This window comes from Hemitrygon akajei, chromosome 4, assembly GCF_048418815.1.
Source record: "Hemitrygon akajei chromosome 4, sHemAka1.3, whole genome shotgun sequence".
In the NCBI taxonomy this organism is placed as follows: domain Eukaryota; kingdom Metazoa; phylum Chordata; class Chondrichthyes; order Myliobatiformes; family Dasyatidae; genus Hemitrygon; species Hemitrygon akajei.
Window position 1 is genome coordinate 159,816,290 of NC_133127.1, and position 19,435 is coordinate 159,835,724.

Consider the following 19,435-nt stretch of genomic DNA (forward strand, 5'->3'; position numbering starts at 1 on the left):
AATATGATATGCATCTAAATCACTATCTCAAAAAGCATTAATAATAGCTTTTAAAAAGTTCTTAAGTCCTGGCGGTTGAATTGTAAAGCCTAATGGCATTGGGGAGTATTGACCTCTTCATCCTGTCTGAGGAGCATTGCATCGATAGTAACCTGTCGCTGAAACTGCTTCTCTGTCTCTGGATGGTGCTATGTAGAGGATGTTCAGGGTTTTCCATAATTGACCGTAGCCTACTCAGCGCCCTTCGCTCAGCTACCGATGTTAAACTCTCCAGTACTTTGCCCACGACAGAGCCCGCCTTCCTTACCAGCTTATTAAGACGTGAGGCGTCCCTCTTCTTAATGCTTCCTCCCCAACTTGACACTGTGGTCCTTCCCCAGCGAGCCCTGCCAGTGGCTGCACCAAACTTCAGTGCATCCCTCAGCACGTACTCCTGAAGCCTGGACTGTGCCGGTCGGCAGCATTCCTCCACGGACGTTTTGATGTGACAGCAGGCCAACAATCTCTGGGCAGACCAAAGGGCATCTTTCGCCGAGTTGATGATCAGCCAGCAGAACTTGATGTTTGTCTCCGTGAGTGTCCCTGGGAACAGCCTGTAGATCAGAGAGTCCTGAGTCACGCAACTGCTCAGAATGAAGCGTGACACAGAACCTTTCATCTTTCTCCACACGCTCTTCATCAACCCACAGTCAGCAAAGAGGTGTGTTACCATCTCTCCCCCACTAAAGTCATCCCACAGGCAGCTCGCTGTGGCAAAGTAATGTTCCAGGTATGCAAGGAAGATCCAACTGGGTGGACTCCTCCCATTGCCAGCCAGGCAAGATCTTGTTGCCTGTTGGTGAGGTCTGGCATTGAGACATCCTGCCAGAAGGTCTGGATGGTCTGCTCAGGCAACCACCCCACTATATCCATGAGTCTTTTTCCTGTAGTGTCTCCAAGCTGACCACTGTATGATGGACATGGTCAAAGGTGTTGATCCAGCAGAATTTTTCATGAAGTGCGGGTAGCGTGGCAACATCCAGCTGACTGGGACGTTGCACAGCAATGGAGCTAGAACTATCCTTCACAATACCGGAAAAAGATAGGACCTTGGCACATAGTAGTACTTGGTGGTTCCACACACAGCGTGATGCAGCCACACATGAAGATAGTTAACACAAAATACACTGCAGATGCTGTGGTCAAATCAAGACGTACAAAAAAGCTGGATGAACTCAGCAGGTCGGGCAGCATCCGTTGAAAGAAGCAGTCAACTTTTCGGGTCGAGACCTTTCGTCAGACTTCTTTCAACGGAAGCTGCCCGACCTGCTGAGTTCATGAAGATAGTTATCAAGGTGAGGGCAACATTGGGTTTGCTTTTGCCTGTTGGCCAGGGGCGTGCATTTGACCTGTCTGACCCACTCCATCTTGGATCGCCAGATGAAACCCGAAGACAGCTCCGGAGATCCCCAAGCTGGAAGAGTGGGGGACGGGCCATCCCTGCACCAAGTACAGCAACCCTGAGAGCACCTCACACCTTATGACCAGGTTCCTCTCAGTTATCGATAGGGAGCACCCTCCCCACAGTCCCAATTTCCATTTTACCGCTCTGGTCAATGCTTGCTGCCTCAGCCCCTCCGAACCAGATGCCCAACACCTTGGCCCATTCTCTGCGAATGAGTTGGCCCTGAAGCCAACTCAAACTGGTCACAGATGCTGATCAACCTGCACACTGACTTTGAAATTGAGTAGAAGATGGAGATGTTGTCTATGTACAAGGAGGTTTTTACTTGGATTCCTCCACTACCCAAAGGTGCCACTCCTCTTATGCTCTCATCCTTCCTGATGGCTATACCGCACACAAACAAGACGGTTAGTTTTATAAACGTTGAAGAGAAATTTTAAACAAGCTTAAAAATATTCTCTTCGATCACCCTTACCCCAGGAAGAGAATTAAAGAGCTAGATTAAGTAAGCTTTACAGGATGCCTGTCAAAGGAAGGCAGTAATTGTTTTAACACATATAAACATGAGAAACTGTGAAAAAACTGAAGATCACATACTACGTAAATGAAATAGGCAAATAGAGCATAATGAGCCTCAAAAATACAGTTACCAAGGCAATTCTATTGATTGTTAATCTCGTCCACTATGGCTCAACTCTAATATGAAGTCTCAGATAAAAGTTTGTGAAATTAACCTTGAAAAACATTAAAGGTGCTGTAATGTTTGATGATTCAGTTCAAGAATTGACCTTAATGTGCCAATGCTGGCTCTTGAAAATTTTTCCTTTTAGTATCTCACACATGAACATTTTACTTTTCATTTTACCTTTTAAAGCCTTTTCCTTCTGCCATAATTTGTGTAATTCTTTTCCTAACCTTTTCCAATAAAAAAATCTTGACCATGTTTTTTCTCTCAATTATGAACCTGTTCATAATCTGATTTACTGTTTCTAATTTCTGTAAATTTTCTTTTGACGTTTAAAACCTCAACCTGCAGCATCATAATAATGGTTACTAAATGAATACAGATAAACTTAAATATCGGCATTCATCTTAACAAAAAATGTAAGATCACCTAATAGGAACCTCTCAATGATAAGTTTCATTACTGTTCCCATCTGATACAGGCGACAGTACTTCACTCAATACTATTATTAAATAAGTACAATTAGCACCTACACCACAAAAGTTTCAGCCTACCACAAGATTGTGAGAGCTTCTCTATAATAGATTAATGGAGCATAGGTTGACATCAGATAATATGGCTAAATCTATTGTTAAGTACTAGCATTGCATTGGCCACATTAGCACATGATCATACAGTACTGCATGATAACTTCTGTTTTACTGCTGTTTTCCCCTCAGAAAGAATGACAATTAAAATTACGCAGGGACTCGGACACACTCACCATTCTCCTCCTCTTCATAATCTTCTGACAGTTCTTCCATTTATGCAACTGAAGAGATAAACACCAAGTTGTCAGTGGCAATTCTATTTACAAACTGAACAAATTTTACTCCATTTTTGACGTGTTGAATGATACAGTATTCATCATCTGAAATGTACAGTACATTTGTGGTGTTCTGCTCCTAGGATTAGGATTCTATACATGCAATATTTAAACAAAATGTAAATTCAGATATAGCATACAATACAATTTATTCAGCTGAAGCACCTGCTGGAAGTGTTCAGATTACAGGGTAAATTTAAAGTCTGCAGAGAAATAAGACCTGCAAAATTAAAATTGATAATATACCTTCAACGATTGCAGTATCTCAAAATGAACCTCTTTCTGGAATCTATTGTCCCCAGGAAATTATCTTGATATGGCGGATGTGTCTATTTTATTTCTCACATGGCTTCATTTTGCATAATTTTTCCATGATTAAATGGAAGTCTAGTCAACAATCCCTTTCCTGTATTTCTGATGGTCATTAACTCATTCCATTGCACTTCAATATGGCCAATGCTTTCCAGCCAAACTTATTCCTCGAGTAGTCTTCAGCACCTTCTTTCCCTGCCACCACGCATCACAATCTTAGGAAAGATGTCTGAATCGCACCAACAATGAATTTAAAACACTTAAACAGATCCCTGAAATCTGTAATGGTAATCTGTGAGAAGAAGAACAGGTCTTACAACATCTCTTAACAAAAGAACCACTCCCAATTAGCAAGAAAAAAATTAAGTTCTTCCTCCCTTATTTTCACACAATTTTAATGAGGAAATAAATTTCCCAGCTATAAGGCAATTGGATAACATCCAATTGAAAATGGGTTGGTCTTTATTATTAGGCTTTATTATGAACATTGACATAGAACTTGAATACAAGATGTCTTCTATTTATGTTGCACCTTTCAAAGAGTCTCTCAGAGTATTTTAGAGCTGATAAAGTACTTTGGAATTGCTGTCACTCCAAAGCTCCACTAGGAACACCCGCTGCCAGTTATCTGCACTCGAGTCAAAGAAGTGTCATCTGCCAAGGAATGACACAGATCTCTCTACCAATTCATTGATCGAGCTGATAACAAACAGCCTGTGTGCAAAAGAAGATAAACCATGCAAATAATAAAAAAGTAAATAAATAAGAGTTATAGAGTAATTAAAAGTGAGGTAATGAGGTCAGTTCAGCATTGAAGTTATCCATGCTAGTTCAGGAGCCTGATGGCTGAAGTGTAATAGCTGTTACTGAACCTGGTGGTGTTGGACCCAAGGCTCCTATACTTCCTGCCCGATGGTAGTAGAGAGAAGAAAGCATGGCCTGGACAATGGCGGTCCTTAATGATGGATGCTACCATCTTGTGACAACGCTCATTGTAAATGTGCTTGTTGATGGGAAGGTTTTGCCTGTGATGGACTGGGCTGACCACTTTCTGTAGACTTTTCCATTCATGGGCACTGGTGTTTCCACACCATTTGTATATGTATACAACTAACAATTTATTAACCACTAGTTTTCAGTTGCCAAGGAGCAGTAAGATTTAACCAAAACAAAGACCACCTGAAGACTTAAAGGTTTTACTTTAATATCCAATAGCTCACAGGTGAGCAAAAGCATAATATTAGATCAATAAAACAAAATCATCAAAACTTTTTAATATACAACAATTTTTCCTCAAGTTTCTGGCTGGGAAAAAAGAAAACATATGAAAAATGGCACACACAAATCATTTTGGAAAATTTTTGCAATCAACCATGTTGCGTTCATGAAAATATTTGCATGGATTGTAAAATATTCTGCAACCCTCTAAGATTATATTTTTGTTGTCTAATTGTGATAAATTAAAATATACTATTGAATCAATACAGTAATAAGACTATTATGCTTTGTTTCATGGTTGACAGATAATCCAGTTTGCTCAATCTCATCTTATGTATAGCCAATACATGGGACAATTTCATGATTTTATACAATAAAAATTGTAATGTGTAAAGACTGGCCACATGACCTTCCATACACCCATGCAAATATGGCTATCCCATGGTTGAAGGGATAGCCAAACTCCACTGGTAGTCAGTATGATCAGCAAGGGTTTGCAGAACAGTGCGTACTGTGGCCGGGGATACAAGGTAAAAAGCTGGCTTATGCGGGTTGGATTTTCCAGCACATTATATAAAAAATCTAACTTGCTCATTGCAAGAGCCTATAAATAGCAATGCTATAATGACCAGATAATCTGTTTTCACGTCTTGAAGGATAAATGTTCCTGTATTTTCCCATTAGAATAAAAGGCAAGGCCAACAGGTTTAGAGAACCATGGTTTTCAAGGGATATTGAGGCCCTGATTAAGAAGAAGGAGGTGTATAGAAGTCACAAGCTGCAAGGAACAAATATGGTGCTTGAGGAGTACAAGAAATATATTAGTATAAAATAATATAAATTATAAATAATAATACAGTATCTAGTAATACAAATAGAAGTACAATAAATAAAATATACCCTACAGTGTCTGTCAATGGATTATGAACTTCCTGACAGGAAGGAATCAGTATGTAAGGCTGGGCTCCTACTTGTCCAATCCAATGTCGATAAGCAGAGGCTCTGCCCAGGGGCGTGTTCTTTCACCCCTCCTGTTCTCACTTCATATAAGAGAATGGAAGTTAAGATTGACTTCTGCCGACAATCCCCTACTGCCCACCCCCCCTTGGAAATTAATGGTCAGTCTGCATCTGTGGTGAGTCATTCAAATTCCTGTGGACTACTACTACCAATACATTGAAGTGGGACCAGCACATGACACTCATCACTAGGAAATCCCAGAGGACATTGTTCTTCCTACGCCAGCTTAGGAAACTTAACATCTCAGCATGTATCCTGATGACTTTTTACTCCGCCATCATTGAGAGTGTTGTGACCACCTCTATCACCGTTCGGCTTTCCACCACCTCCTCTCTCTCCAAGTCCAGATTACAGCGAATGGTCCACACAGAGAGAACAGGGAGGACACCAGGTCTATAGAACTGAGGCAATGGTGAAGGTGGGGGGGCAATTACCATAAGTTTGAGCAATCAATGTTCATGCCATCAGGTTGGAGGCTACCCAAACAGAATACAAGGTCTTGCTCCTCCAACCTGATCATGGCCTCATCGCAGCAGCCGAGGGACAGGAGATGAAATGTTATACTGAAGTTGTATAAGGTGCCAGGTTTGGAGGAATGTGTGCAGTTCCGGTTACCTAACTACAGGAAAGAAATCAATCAAATTGAAAGAGTGCAGAGAAAATTTACAAGGACACTGCCAAGACTTGAAGAACTGAGTTATAGAGGAGGATTGAATTGGTTAGGACTTTGTTTCCTGGAATGTATGAGAATGAGAGGAGATTTGAAAGAGGTATACAAAATTATGAGGGTATGAATAGGATAAGTGCAACAAGACTTTTTCCAGTGAGGTTGTGTGAGACTAGAGGTCATAGGTTAAGGGTGAAGGGTGAAATATTTAAGGAGAACCTTGGGGGAGGGGGAAGGGGGAGGATCTTCTTCATTCAGAGTGTGGAATGAGCTTCCAGCAGAAGTGGTGGAATCAGGTTTGATAACAACATTTAAGTTTAAGTACATGGATGGGAGGATTATAGTCCAGGTATGGGTCAATATGACTAAATAGAATAACAGTTCGGCACAGACTAGACACCAAAGGACCTGTTTCTGAGCTGAAGGGTCTTTGACTCTAATGCCATACATAATTGTACGGACACTGGAGATACCAAATAGTGCACACTAAGTATATAGACCTTCAGTTCAACATGTTCGATGAAAGACATTGCCTCTGGCAAAACAGCCCCCTTCAAGAAGGACTCAGCAAACCAGGCAATCCATTCAGTTTTCTAGCACTAACCTTCATCTCTGGATTTTCTCACCCAAAACTCTATCAATTTTTAACTTGGACAACTTAGCAACTGAGCCACCATAAGCACACTTGGGAAGGGAATACCAAAGAGTCAGTACCCTCAGGGTGAAGAAATGTATTCTTACAGCTATCCTGAAACACCTTATTTTGAGATTGGTTCAGGCTTTCCTTTTGCCCTTCAATTCCATTCACTCGTCCCCTCTAAAAATACTAAAGGATGTTTCAAGTAAATTCTATTACCTGAGTGCCAGCAAAGAAAAGTGAGATTTTTCATGTCATTAATATAAAATTATTGAGGATTCACTTATGATAAATGATGCTTCAAAATTAGTTTCAAGGGGGAAGGGTGGTTGGTCGGTATGGGCTGTAAGGAGAGGCTATGACTGTTTTGCCTGGAGTACAGGAGGCGGAAGGGTGACCTTTAGAGGCTTATAAAATCATGAGGGGCACAGGTAAAGTGAACGGTTGCAACCTTTTCTCTAGGGCAGAAGAGTCAAAAACTAGAGGGCATACTTCTAAAGTGAGAGGGGCAAGATTTAAAAGTGACTTGAGAGACAACTTTTTCCACACAGAGACTGGTGCATATATGGAAGGAGATGCTAGAGACAAGTACAATTTGACATTTAAAAGACAATTCGGTAGGTACAAGCATAGGAAATGTTTGGAGGGATATGGACCAAAAGCAAACAAACAGAACTAACGCAGCTAGACAACTTGATAACATGGACAAGTTGGGTCAAAGGGCCTGTGTCGCATAATGTTCTATAACTCTATTGATTCTTAGAATGCATTGACAATCATTTACATTTATTACCAGTCTGCTAGCAAGCAAACATTTTCATCTCACCATTTCTCAAATCCTGAAAGTAGTCAACTACTCAAAAAAAAGTGTGGAATTCTCTTTTAGTGTTTGCTTTGAAAACCCTCAAACTTGTTCCAAATGAACATGCTATATCAAGAGTAGTCATGTTTTATCTCCCCATGGATGGCAGATTTATTTTCTTCCATTTGTTTCTCTGTTAAATCTTGTTAATGATTATAGCGAGAAGAAACTACCACAAATTCAGCCATCAACCTTTAATGTTTACAAATACACCCCCTTGGAAAAATATAACACTTAATTTTTAAGCTTTTATTGGCATCTGTGCAGTATCTCTAAACAAATAAATAAAAGAATAAAATGCTTGGGCCTAAATTTTTTTTGTTGTGAACAATTACATCTGGCAACAATTTTCAGAAAAGATTTTGTTTCTGGGAGAAAAGCAATTGGCAAAGTTTTTAGTATTTTAAAGGCATTATATAAGTGAAGCAATTGCTAAGAAGAAATGGTGTTGTTTGCCAAATGAGTCATGTGATCAATTATTATCTTTCCACTTTAATCCAAATTTAAGGAATGAATCACAAATACTTCTCCAATACGTATTTGTTCTAAACAGGGGAACAAACGAAACCTGCCATTTACGTATACAGTACATTTTAAAATCATTTGAAGGCATTTTCGGTAAAAAAATACTTCTAAGTTCCTTTAAATTTTACATGTGTGACGATGGTGCTCATGTTGCTAATCCAAATAATTGCAAGATTCAGATCCAATTCAGCTCATAAAGTACAACAGAACCTGTTTCAGAAGCAATGAGGTCAAATCACGAACCTCCTAGTTAACAAACCTATCTGGCGGTACTGGTACCAGTGTTTGATGCTCGGCCTCGCTCCTACCCACCTCAGCATCACCTCACAATCCACTTTACATCAAAGGGGTAAATGTTCTATTAATGCGTTATTAAGATAACTATCTAATGAAATGTGGTGACAGCACAACGTCAATTCAACAAAAGGAAACTCACAACAGGAAACACCGGCCCGACCCTAAGACCTGATATTTACCGAGGAGCTCGTCTCCTTGGCCGGAGATCACAGCAGATGAACGCCGGCACTGCGCCACCTGGTGGGCGGACGGGGGATCAATTCGGTCTGCTGCGTCTGTCCCTGAGTATGGTTACATATCGCTACCAACGCAGATCATGATTTTTTAAAATTCAATTCAAATTCAAAGAGGAACAATTAAATTAAAACCCTTTATTAGCAAAAATGACCATGAAATTACAACTACACAATACGATTAATGATATCCTGGACAGATGCATCGACCACAGTGCGAGATTGATTTCCTCAAGTTTGGGATAAGAACTGAACATATTTGGTCTCGGACGTGGTAGGAATTCCTCAGGGAAATGTCTAACAATGACCTTACATCCATAATACAATATGGATTACGATATTTGCCGATGATTGGACAGAATCCGGATACATTTCAAATCTTTAAAATATAAAAGAGGTTCACTTCCGTGTGCAGCAGGACAGAAATGACATCCAATCGATAACGGGAAAGCATACAACATGATGATAATCATCACTGACAGAAAACTTAACTACCTCCTTGCCAATGCATTGCTGAATCCTTGCCTTGGATATCAATGTTGACCGGAAACTTAAGTAGAACAGTTAATGAAATAAGGTGACTACAAGAGTAGATCAAATATCTTTTTAAGCAAGTGACTCATCTCCTAATTTATTAGTTATTCTACCACCAAAAGTTAGAATATGATTATCATGTTTCCTTCTACAACTTATTGCACCAAATGTGCCTGGACAATTGGGCATTACATCATAGAGAAACATAGAAAATAGGTGCAGGAGTAGGCCCTTTAGCTCTTCGAGCCTGCACCACCATTCAGTATGATCATGGCTAATCATCCAACTCAGAATCCTGTACTTGCTTTCTCTCCATACCCCCTGATCCCTTTAGGCACAAGGGCCATATCTAACTTTCTCTTAAATATAGCCAATGAACCGGCCTCAACTGTTTCCTGTGGCAGAGAATTCCACTGATTCACCACTCTCTGTGTGAAGAAGTTTTTCCTCATCTCGGTCCTAAAAGGCTTCCCCTTTATCCTTAAACTGTGACCCCTCATTCTGGACTTCCCCAACATCGGAAACAATCCTCCTGCATCTAGCCTGTCCAATCCCTTTAGAATTTTATACGTTTCAATAAGATCCCCCCTCAATCTTCTAAATTCCAGTGGGTATAAGCCTAGTCGATCCAGCCTTTCTTCATATGAAAGTCCTGCCATCCCAGGAATCAATCTGGTGAACCTTCTCTGTACTCCCTCTATGGCAAGAATGTCTTTCCTCAGATTAGGGGACCAAAACTGCACACAATATTCTAGGTGCGGTCTCACCAAGGCCTTGTACAACTGCAGTAGAACCTCCCTGCTCCTGTACTCAAATCCTTTTGCTATGAATGCCAACATACCATTTGCCTTTTTCACTGCATGCCCACCTTCAATGACTGGTGTACAACGACACCCAGGTCTCGTTGCATCTCCCGTTTTCCTAATCGGCTACCGTTCAGATAATAATCTGTTTTCCTATTCTTGCAACCAAAGTGGATAACCTCACATTTATCCACATTAAATTGCATCTGCCATGAATTTGCCCACTCACCTAACCTATCCACGTCACCCTGCATTCTCTTAGCATCCTCCTCACAGCTAACACCGCCACCCAGCTTCATATCATCTGCAAACTTAGAGATGCTGCATTTAATTCCCTCGTCTAAATCATTAATATATATTGTAAACAACTGGGGTCCCAGCACTGAGCCTTGCGGTACCCCACTAGTCACTGCCTGCCATTCTGAAAAGGTCCCATTTACTCCCACTCTTTGCTTCCTGTCTGCCAACCAATTCTCTATCCACATCAATACCATACCCCCAATACCGTGTTCTTTAAATTTGCACACTAACCTCCTGTGTGGGACCTTGTCAAAAGCCTTTTGAAAATCTAAATATACCACATCCACTGGCTCTCCCCTATCTACTCTACTAGTTACATCTTCAAAAAATTCAATAAGATTCATCAGACATGATTTTCCTTTCACAAATCCATGCTGACACTGTCCGATGATTTCACCTCTTTCCAAATGTGCTGTTATCACATCTTTGATAACCGACTCTAGCATTTTCCCCACCACTGATGCCAGACTAACCGGTCTATAATTCCCCGGTTTCTCTCTCCCTCCGTTTTTAAAAAGTGGGGTTACATTAGCCACCCTCCAATCCTCAGGAACTAATCCAGAATCTAAGGAGTTTTGAAAAATTATCACTAATGCACCCACTATTTCTTGGGCTACTTCATTAAGCACTCTGGAATGCAGACCATCTGGTCCTGGGGATTTACCTTCCTTTAATCCCTTCAATTTACCTAACACCACTTCCCTACATCTCACTACACCCTCAGTCCCTTACTATCTCCGGAAGATTATTTATGTCCTCCTTAGTGAAGACAGAACCAAAGTAGTTATTCAATTGGTCTGCCATGTCTTTGTTCCCTATGATCAATTCACCTGTTTCTGACTGTAAAGGACCTACATTTGTCTTGACCAATCTTTTTCTTTTCATGTATCTATAAAAGCTTTTACAGTCAGTTTTTATGTTCCCTGCCAGCTTTCTCTCATAATCTTTTTTCTCTTTCCTAATTAAGCCCTTTGTCCTCCTCTGCTGGACTCTGAATTTCTCCCAGTCCTCAGGTGTGCTGCTTTTTTTTGCTAATTTATATGTTTCTTCTTTGGACTTGATACTGTCCCTAATTTCCCTTGTCAGCCATGGGTGCACTACCTTCCCTGGTTTATTCTTTTGCCAAACTGGGATGAACAATTGTAGTTCATCCGTGCGATCTTTAAATGCTTGCCATTGCATATCCACCGTCAACCCTTTAAGTATCATTTGCCAGTCTATCTTAGCTAATTCACATCTCATACCTTCAAAGTTACCCTTCTTTAAGTTCAGAACCTTTGTTTCTGAATTAACTATGTCACTCTCCATCTTAATGAAGAATTCCACCATATTATGGTCACTCTTACCCAAGGGACCTCGCACGACAAGATTGCTAACTAACCCTTCCTCATTGCTCAATACCCAATCTTGAATGGCCTGCTCTCTAGTTGGTTCCTCGACATGTTGGTTCAGAAAACCATCCTGCATACATTCCAAGAAATCCTATTCCTCAGCACCCTTACCAATTTGGTTCACCCAATCTATATGGAGATTGAAGTCACCCATTATAACTGCTGTTCCTTTATTGCACGCATTTCTAATTTCCTGTTTAATGCCATCCTCAACCTCACTACTACTGTTAGGTGGCCTGTACACAACTCCCACCAGCATTTTCTGCCCCTTAGTGTTATGCAGCTCTACCCATATCGATTCCACATCCTCCAGGCTAATGTCCTTCCTTTCTATTGCATTAATCTCCTCTCTAACCAGCAATGCTACCCCACCTCCTTTTCTTTCCTGTCTATCCCTCCTGAATATTGAATATCCCTGGATGTTGAGCTCCCATCCTTGGTCACCCTGGAGCCATGTCTCTGTGATCCCAACTATATGATATTCATTAATAACTATCTGCACATTCAATTCATCCACCTTGTTACGAATGCTCCTCACATTGACACACAAAGCCTTCAGGCTTGTTTTTACAATACTCTTAGCCCTTATACAATTACGTTGAAAAGTGGCTCTTTTTGCTTTTTGCCCTGGATTTGCCTGCCTGCCACTTTTACTTTTCACCTTACTACTTTTTGCTTTGACCCTCATTTTACACCCCTCTGTCTCTCTGCACTTGTTCCCATCCCCCTGTCACATTAGTTTAAAGCCTCCTGAAGAGCAGTAGCAAACGCTCCCCCTAGGACATTGGTTCCAGTCCAGCCCAGGTGCAGACCGTCCTGTTTATACCAGTCCCACCTCCCCCAGAACTGGTTCCAATGCCCCAGAAATTTGAATCCCTCCCCCTTGCACCATTTTTCAAGCTACGTATTCATCTGAAATATCCTCCTATTTCTACTCTGACTAGTATGTGGCACTGGTAGTAATCCAGAGATTATTACCTTTGTGGTCCTACTTTTTAGTTTATCTCCTAACTCCCTAAATTCACCTTGTAGGACCTCATCCCGTTTTTTACCTATATCATTGGTACCTATGTGCACCACGACCACTGGCTGTTCACCCTCCCATTCCAGAATGTCCTGCAGCCGCTCAGAGACATCCTTGACCCTTGCACCAGGGAGGCAACATACCATCCTGAAGTCTCGTTTGCGGCTGCAGAAATGCCTATCTATTCCCCGTACAATCGAATCCCCTATCACTATAGCTCTCTCACTCCTTTTCCTTCCCTCCTGTGCCACAGAGCCACCCATGGTGCAATGAACTCGGCTGCTGCTGCCTTCCCCTGATGAGACATCTCCCCCAACAGTATCCAAAACAGTATATCTGTTTAGGAGGGAGATGACCTCAGGGGACTCCTGCACTACCTGCCTACCGCTACGCTGTCTAGTGGCCACCCCTTCCCTTTCTGCCTGTGTAGCCTTTACCTGCGGTGTGGCCAACTCACTGAACGTGCTATTCACGACATTTTCAGCAACGCGGATGCTCCAGTATGAATCCAATCGCAGCTCCAGATGCTCAATGCAGTCTGCCAGAAGCTGCAGTTGGACACACTTCCTGCACACATAGTCGTCAGGGACACTGGAAGTATCCCTGATTTCCCACAGGCTGCAGGATGAACAAACCACAGGGCCGATCTCAGCTGCCATGACCTACCCAATACTTGCCTCAACTTTTGAAACTTTCTCCTTTGAAAGGAACTTACCCGGCCTTACCTCACTTGGAGTGAAGCTCGTCCTCAGCCTCTTCTCGTCAAAGCCTCACATCTCCACTCCTTCACTGGCCATTTTCCACAGGCCGCTCCGCTTGAGGTAACCCTGTATTTATTTGTTTGAGCTTTTCAAACTGCTTGGTCACCTGACCTCGATTGCCCAATCAGCTGCTTTCTGCTGAGTCTGAGCTATTCAAATCTTGATTGTCTAATCAATGGCTTTCTGCTGTAAAATAGGAATCATAAAATAGGAATAGTGTAGGATCGGTGTAAATAGGTGGTTGGCATGAACCCAGCAGGCCAAATGGTCTATTTCTGTCATGTATAATTTTATGACTAGTGTTTTGTAACTCCACAAATTAATCAAAAGAAAAATGCAGAGGAGATTTACAAGGATGTTGCCTGGTTTGGAGGGTGTTCATTATGAGAATAGGTTGAGTGAACTTGGCCTTTTCTCCTTGGAGCAACGGAGGATGAGAGGTGACCTGATAGAGGTGTACAAGATGATGAGGGGCATTGATCATGTGGATCGCCAGAGGCTTTTTATCCAGGGCTGAAATGGCTAACACGAGGAGGCATAGTTTTAAGGTGCTTGGAAATAGGTACCAAGGGGATGTCAGGGGTAAGTTTTTCACACAGAGAGTGGCGGGCGCATGGAATGCACTGCCAGCAGCGGTGGTGGAGGCAGATACAATAGGGTCTTTGAAGAGCCTCTTAGATCTGCTCGATCTGCTGATCTATCCCAGGCCACCAGACAAAGCTTTAAGTCAATGCTTTCATTTAAACCACGCCTAAATGACCAGCATGCAGTTTCTCCAACACCTTAGCACTCAGCTTGAATGGTACAACAACTCTGAATCCCCTCATCAAGGTCAAATTCACCCCAGCATTGGTGAAAATGTGGAAACTGGGATTTCTGCTGCACATTCTAGCCAATTTGGGTTGGCATGTAGACCCAAAACAGTATGGAGTCTTTTCTGGTTTCCCTTTAGATCATCTCTACCGTAATTGGGTGACTTTAGATTTGCATTAGGGAGATATGTTTGAGTTTTCCAACTACATCCCTGAACACTGCTGTGGCATCTTCCAGGACCTTCCTTAATTTGATTGCAGTTGACTCTATAGTAGAGGATGTGGCATGCACATGGTGGATGGATCTCCAATCAAGTTGAATTTGTCTCAGCCAATTACGGCTCCATAATTCTGACCCTACTGGGTTTTTTTTAAACCACATATAAGCCCAATGTGGCTTGTTGGTCGTATTTCAATGTTACAAATGTCATTCCCACAGGAGTTACCTTCACTCCAGTATAAGTTCTTTGTTGGATATCTGCAGGCTTCAGTTTAGCACCTTTGAAATGCAGTTCAAACACATTTTGTGGAATAGCTGCAATAGCTAAATAAGTAATAAATAAATAGATAGATAGATAGGTAGATAGATAAATAAATAAATGTCCAATTCCATTTAATAAATTTTCCATTCAGCTCTGGTGTAAGCCATATTGCTTTTCTACTGTTAGTTTTCACACTGTAAATGTCAAGGCTACTCAGTCCTGTGTCACGTTCATCATTATCAGATTTTTCATCAATAACATGCAGATTGGTTCTCTTCCTGGGACTGTAATTTGACTTTTTACCTTTTTCTCTTCCCTGATGCAGTCCACTCATTACTGTCTGTCTGACATGCTCTTTGTATGTGTCCTACTTGGTTGCATTTTCTGCAAGTTTCACCTTCAAACCTGCATTGGTCTGGTGTATGTGAGCTCCTGCCACAATGATAACATAATTTGTTCAGACAGGCAGATCTCTGTGTAGACACTGCAATTTTGTTCACGCTCAATTTCATTCCTGACTTCAACTCACTTGCGTCTCTGGCTGCTGTTTCCACTGAGACAGGGATTTCAACTGCTCTTTTAAGTATGGCCTCTGCTTCAGTTCAGAGCTATTTTTGAATGCTTTCTTGTAAGGTTCCACAAACTAAATGAAGTCTACTTGAAGCATTGTCAACAGCTTTGGGCTCCATGTTTCAGAAAGAATGTGTTGTCAGTGGAGAGAGTCCAGAGGAGGTTCACAAGGATGATTCCAGGAATGAAGGGGTTAACATATGAAGAGCATTGGGCCTGTACTCATTGGAATTTAGAAGAATGCATGAGGATCTCACTGAAACCTACTGAATGTTGAAAGGATTAGATATGGTGGATGTGGGGAGGACGTTTCCTATGGCGGGGATATCCAGAACCAGAGGGTACAGCCTCAAAATTGAGGGGCAACCCTTTAGAACAGAGGTAAGGAGGAATTTTTTTTAGCTAGAGGGTATTAAATCTGTGGAATGGTTGACCAGACTGTGGTGGAGGCCAAGTCTGTGCATATATTTAAGGTGGAAGTTGATTGTTTCCTGACCGGTCAGGTATCAAAGGAAATGGCAAGAAATCAGGTGTATGGGGTTGAGTGGGGAGCCATGATGGAATGGCGGAGCAGACTCAATGGGCTAAATGGACTAATTCTGCTCCTATGTCTTCTGGTCTCATGACTCAATACATCATTGAGCCAACAATGCTTAGACAATTAAGTTCAGCCACATAAGCTGAAATGAACTCCCCTTCTTTTTAATTCTGCTTAAGAAGCCATGATTTCAGTTCTAAATGTGCCTGCATTACCTTCATAATATCAGTAAAGTTCATTTCACCTGGTTTGGTTGGAGCAGTGAAGCTTCGAGGCAAACTGAATGCTTTTCCACCTATTACACTCAGTAACATGGCTCTAACTTTTCATTGCTTATTTTATTTGCTTCAAAATACTGCTTAATTCATTCAGTATACATAATCCAGTTATCTGTTGTGCAGACAAAACATCTATATTTCAGAAGTAGCCAGCTATGTTTGTTTTTTTTTAATTTTTAATTGTTATTGTCACCTGATAGTTACTGTTTCTCCCCTTCCAAAAGAAAAGAACGTGCTGCACTTTTTAAACAAAAACTCAAATGTCTCACTGCGCTTCAACAGGTGGAAGTCACCTCAGGTTCATTTTAAAACTTACCTGTTGCCACTGTTATGTTTTCCAACTCCAGAAATGAATTGAAAAATATATAGGAGCTCGAAGATAACTTGTGTTCGTTTAGTTTTTACTTCAATGAGGTGCCCACTTATGATGTATTGGTGTAATGACTTATGCCATTCATGTACTTCTTACATATAATCCATAATGAATTATATAAACAAATAATGCTTGATCAAACAATATATTTACAATATTATTCAAATATTACTGAAACAAATACACAACTAGGACTGAAACAACAAATCAATATGATACTCCCTGTAATTTCACAAAGCTACTGCTTCATTCATGTGAGTTGCCTGTTTGGCTTCATCAAATTAAAGTCGACTTCAACAAATGAATGCAAGATTACATTACATTGTAGGGCCTTCGTCAGAGGTTGAGATTGCACAAGCTGTTGCTTCTGGTGAGTAAGCATGGCGGGTGGGACCTATCAGGACTTCCAACAGAGCTGAAGACCATTTGAGTTATTGGACACTTGGCAAGGGCCATTTAAAAGAAGTTCAATTTAAGTAGTGAGACCATTCTGTGAGTGATCCAGTGTTCAGTGTGGGGAGCTGAGGCTTTGGCTCAAGATGCTTCCGATGAGGCTAAGTAAGCTTCTGGTAAATTTCTTTCTTTTTTATTGCACAGTTAGAGCAATTGGAATTACTGCCAGGACAGTGGCGTTCTCCTCTTGCGGGATGTGGGAAGACGAGGAGACCTACAATATCCCTGATGACTACACCTGCAAGAAGTGCAACCAGCTGCAGCTTCTTACAGACTGTGTTGGGGAACTGGAGGTGAATAAACTCTGGATCACACAGAAGGCTGAGGGACTGACTCACAGGACATACGGGTAAGAAGTTGCACCTAAGCTACAGGACACTGGTAACTTGGAGACTGTCAGGAGGAAAGGGGACAGGCAGCCAGTGCAGGGTACCCTTGTGGCCATTCCCCTCAATAACAAGTATTGGAAATGATGGGGGGGGGGGGGAGGAGGGGGAAGGAGGGGAGAGACAACCCAGCAGAGGAGAGCTATGGCAGTCAGGTCCCTGACAATGAGTCTGGTTTTGTTACTCAAAAGGGAAGGGGGCAGAAGAGGTGGACAGTAGTGATAAGGGATTCATTGGTTAGGGGAACAGGCAGGAGGCTCTGTGGATGAGAACAAAGTTCCACAATGAACATAGAACAGTTCAACACAGTCTATGACTATTCATTAGTAGCTCAAAACCTCTCAATGCACAAATTGCTCAAGTTAAACTCCTCATACGAGTATAATTGTCTGGGGCCAAGCGGCAAAACACAGTACCAACAGTCACACACTGCACATATAGTGCATATCGTATAGTTATGACAGCAGTAAAATATGCAATCACACAAAAAAATATATACCCCAAGACCAAACGTCATGGCCTGTAGATTGATGGTGCAGCAGGTTCTCATCATGGGAGTGTGTTAGGTTGCAGAGGCCCCAGTGAGTCCAAACAAAGGTCTAATTGTTTCTTCACTCCATTTCCTCACTTGCAAACCCGTCAGTTCACATTGGCAATAACATCTTCTACACAATCTTCATCAACACAGGTGCATCACAGAGCTGTGCGCTTAGCCCTTGCTCTATTTGCTTTACTTCTATGATTGTGTGGCTAAGCACAGCTCCAATGCCATAACCAAGTTTGCTGATGATACTACTGTTGGGGACCAAATCAAAGCTGGTGATGAATCAGCATACCAGAGGGAGATGGAAAATTTGGCTGAATGTGTCAGAACAACAACATCTCACTCAATGTCAGCAAGACCATGGAACTGTTTGTAGACATCAGGAGAGGGAAACCAGAGGTCCATGAGTCAGTCTTCATTGGAGAATCAGAGGTGGAGAGAGTTAGTAACTTTAAATTCCTCAATGTTACTATTTCAGAGGATCTGTCCTGGACTCAGCAATTGCAAAGAAAACATGGCAATGCCTCTACTTCCTTCGGAATCTGCAGAGTTTCTCCATTACATCTAAAACTTTTGACAAGCTTCTACAGGCGTGCAGTGGAGAACATATTGACTGGCTGTGTCATGGCCTAGCATGGATACATCAAAGTCTTTGATTGGAAAATTCTGCAAAAGGTAGTGGATTTGGCCCAGTAAACCACGGATAAAGCCCTCCCAACCATTGAACACATGAAATACTGTTATTGGAAAGCAGCATCCATCATCAGAGATGCCCACCTCCAGGTTATGGTCTCTCCGTGCTGCTGCCATCAGGTAGAAGGTCCAAGAACCATAGGACTTACACAACTAGGTTCAAGAACAGTCATTATCCCTCAAACATCAGGCTCTTGAAACAAAAGGGATAACTACACACACTTGCCCCATCAAAGAAATGTTCCTACAACCAATGATCTCACTTTAAGGATTCTTTATCTTATTATCTCATGTTCTCATTATATTTTGCTATTTATGTTTGCATTTGCACAATTTGCTGTCTTCTGCACTCTGGTTGATCTTTCATTGATCCTGTTATAGTTACTATTCTATAGATTTGCTGAATTTGTCCACAAGAAAATGAATCTCAGGGTTACATGGTAACATATGTACTTCGATAATAAATTTAATTTGTACTTTGTAAAAGATACCAATTTTTTTTCAGTTACATAATAGAGTAGGAGAGGCAAGAGTGGACATCTGACCACTGGAAAATTACCTGAATTAATGGGGAACAAAGAAATGGTGGGTGAACTGAATAAGTACCTCAAACTTCAAAGTATGAAGTAAATGTAAAAAATGTATAAATGATACAACCTTGAAATTTGTTTGTTTATTTTGAATAAATCTTCACTGTGGAAGACACTGGCAGCTTGCCAGAAATTTGA

General features: G+C 41.4%; 1 protein-coding gene across 2 annotated transcripts in view; it reads right to left on the bottom strand.

The window, feature by feature from the left end:
* The window catches only part of atp8a2 (ATPase phospholipid transporting 8A2), a 461,717-nt gene extending 452,946 nt beyond the window's left edge, over positions 1 to 8,771 (bottom strand). The window contains exons 1-2 of one of the 2 annotated variants that reach the window (XM_073043757.1): positions 8,712 to 8,771; positions 2,893 to 2,940 (exon numbers count right to left, since the gene is read on the bottom strand). In XM_073043757.1, coding sequence (XP_072899858.1) covers positions 2,893 to 2,932 — 40 coding nt within the window. In that variant the 5' untranslated portion in view covers positions 2,933 to 2,940; positions 8,712 to 8,771. Of the gene's footprint in view, positions 1 to 2,892; positions 2,941 to 3,240; positions 3,475 to 8,711 lie in introns of those variants that run through there. The other variant, XM_073043755.1, reaches the window with a different exon arrangement.
* Positions 8,772 to 19,435: the final 10,664 nt, after the last annotated feature.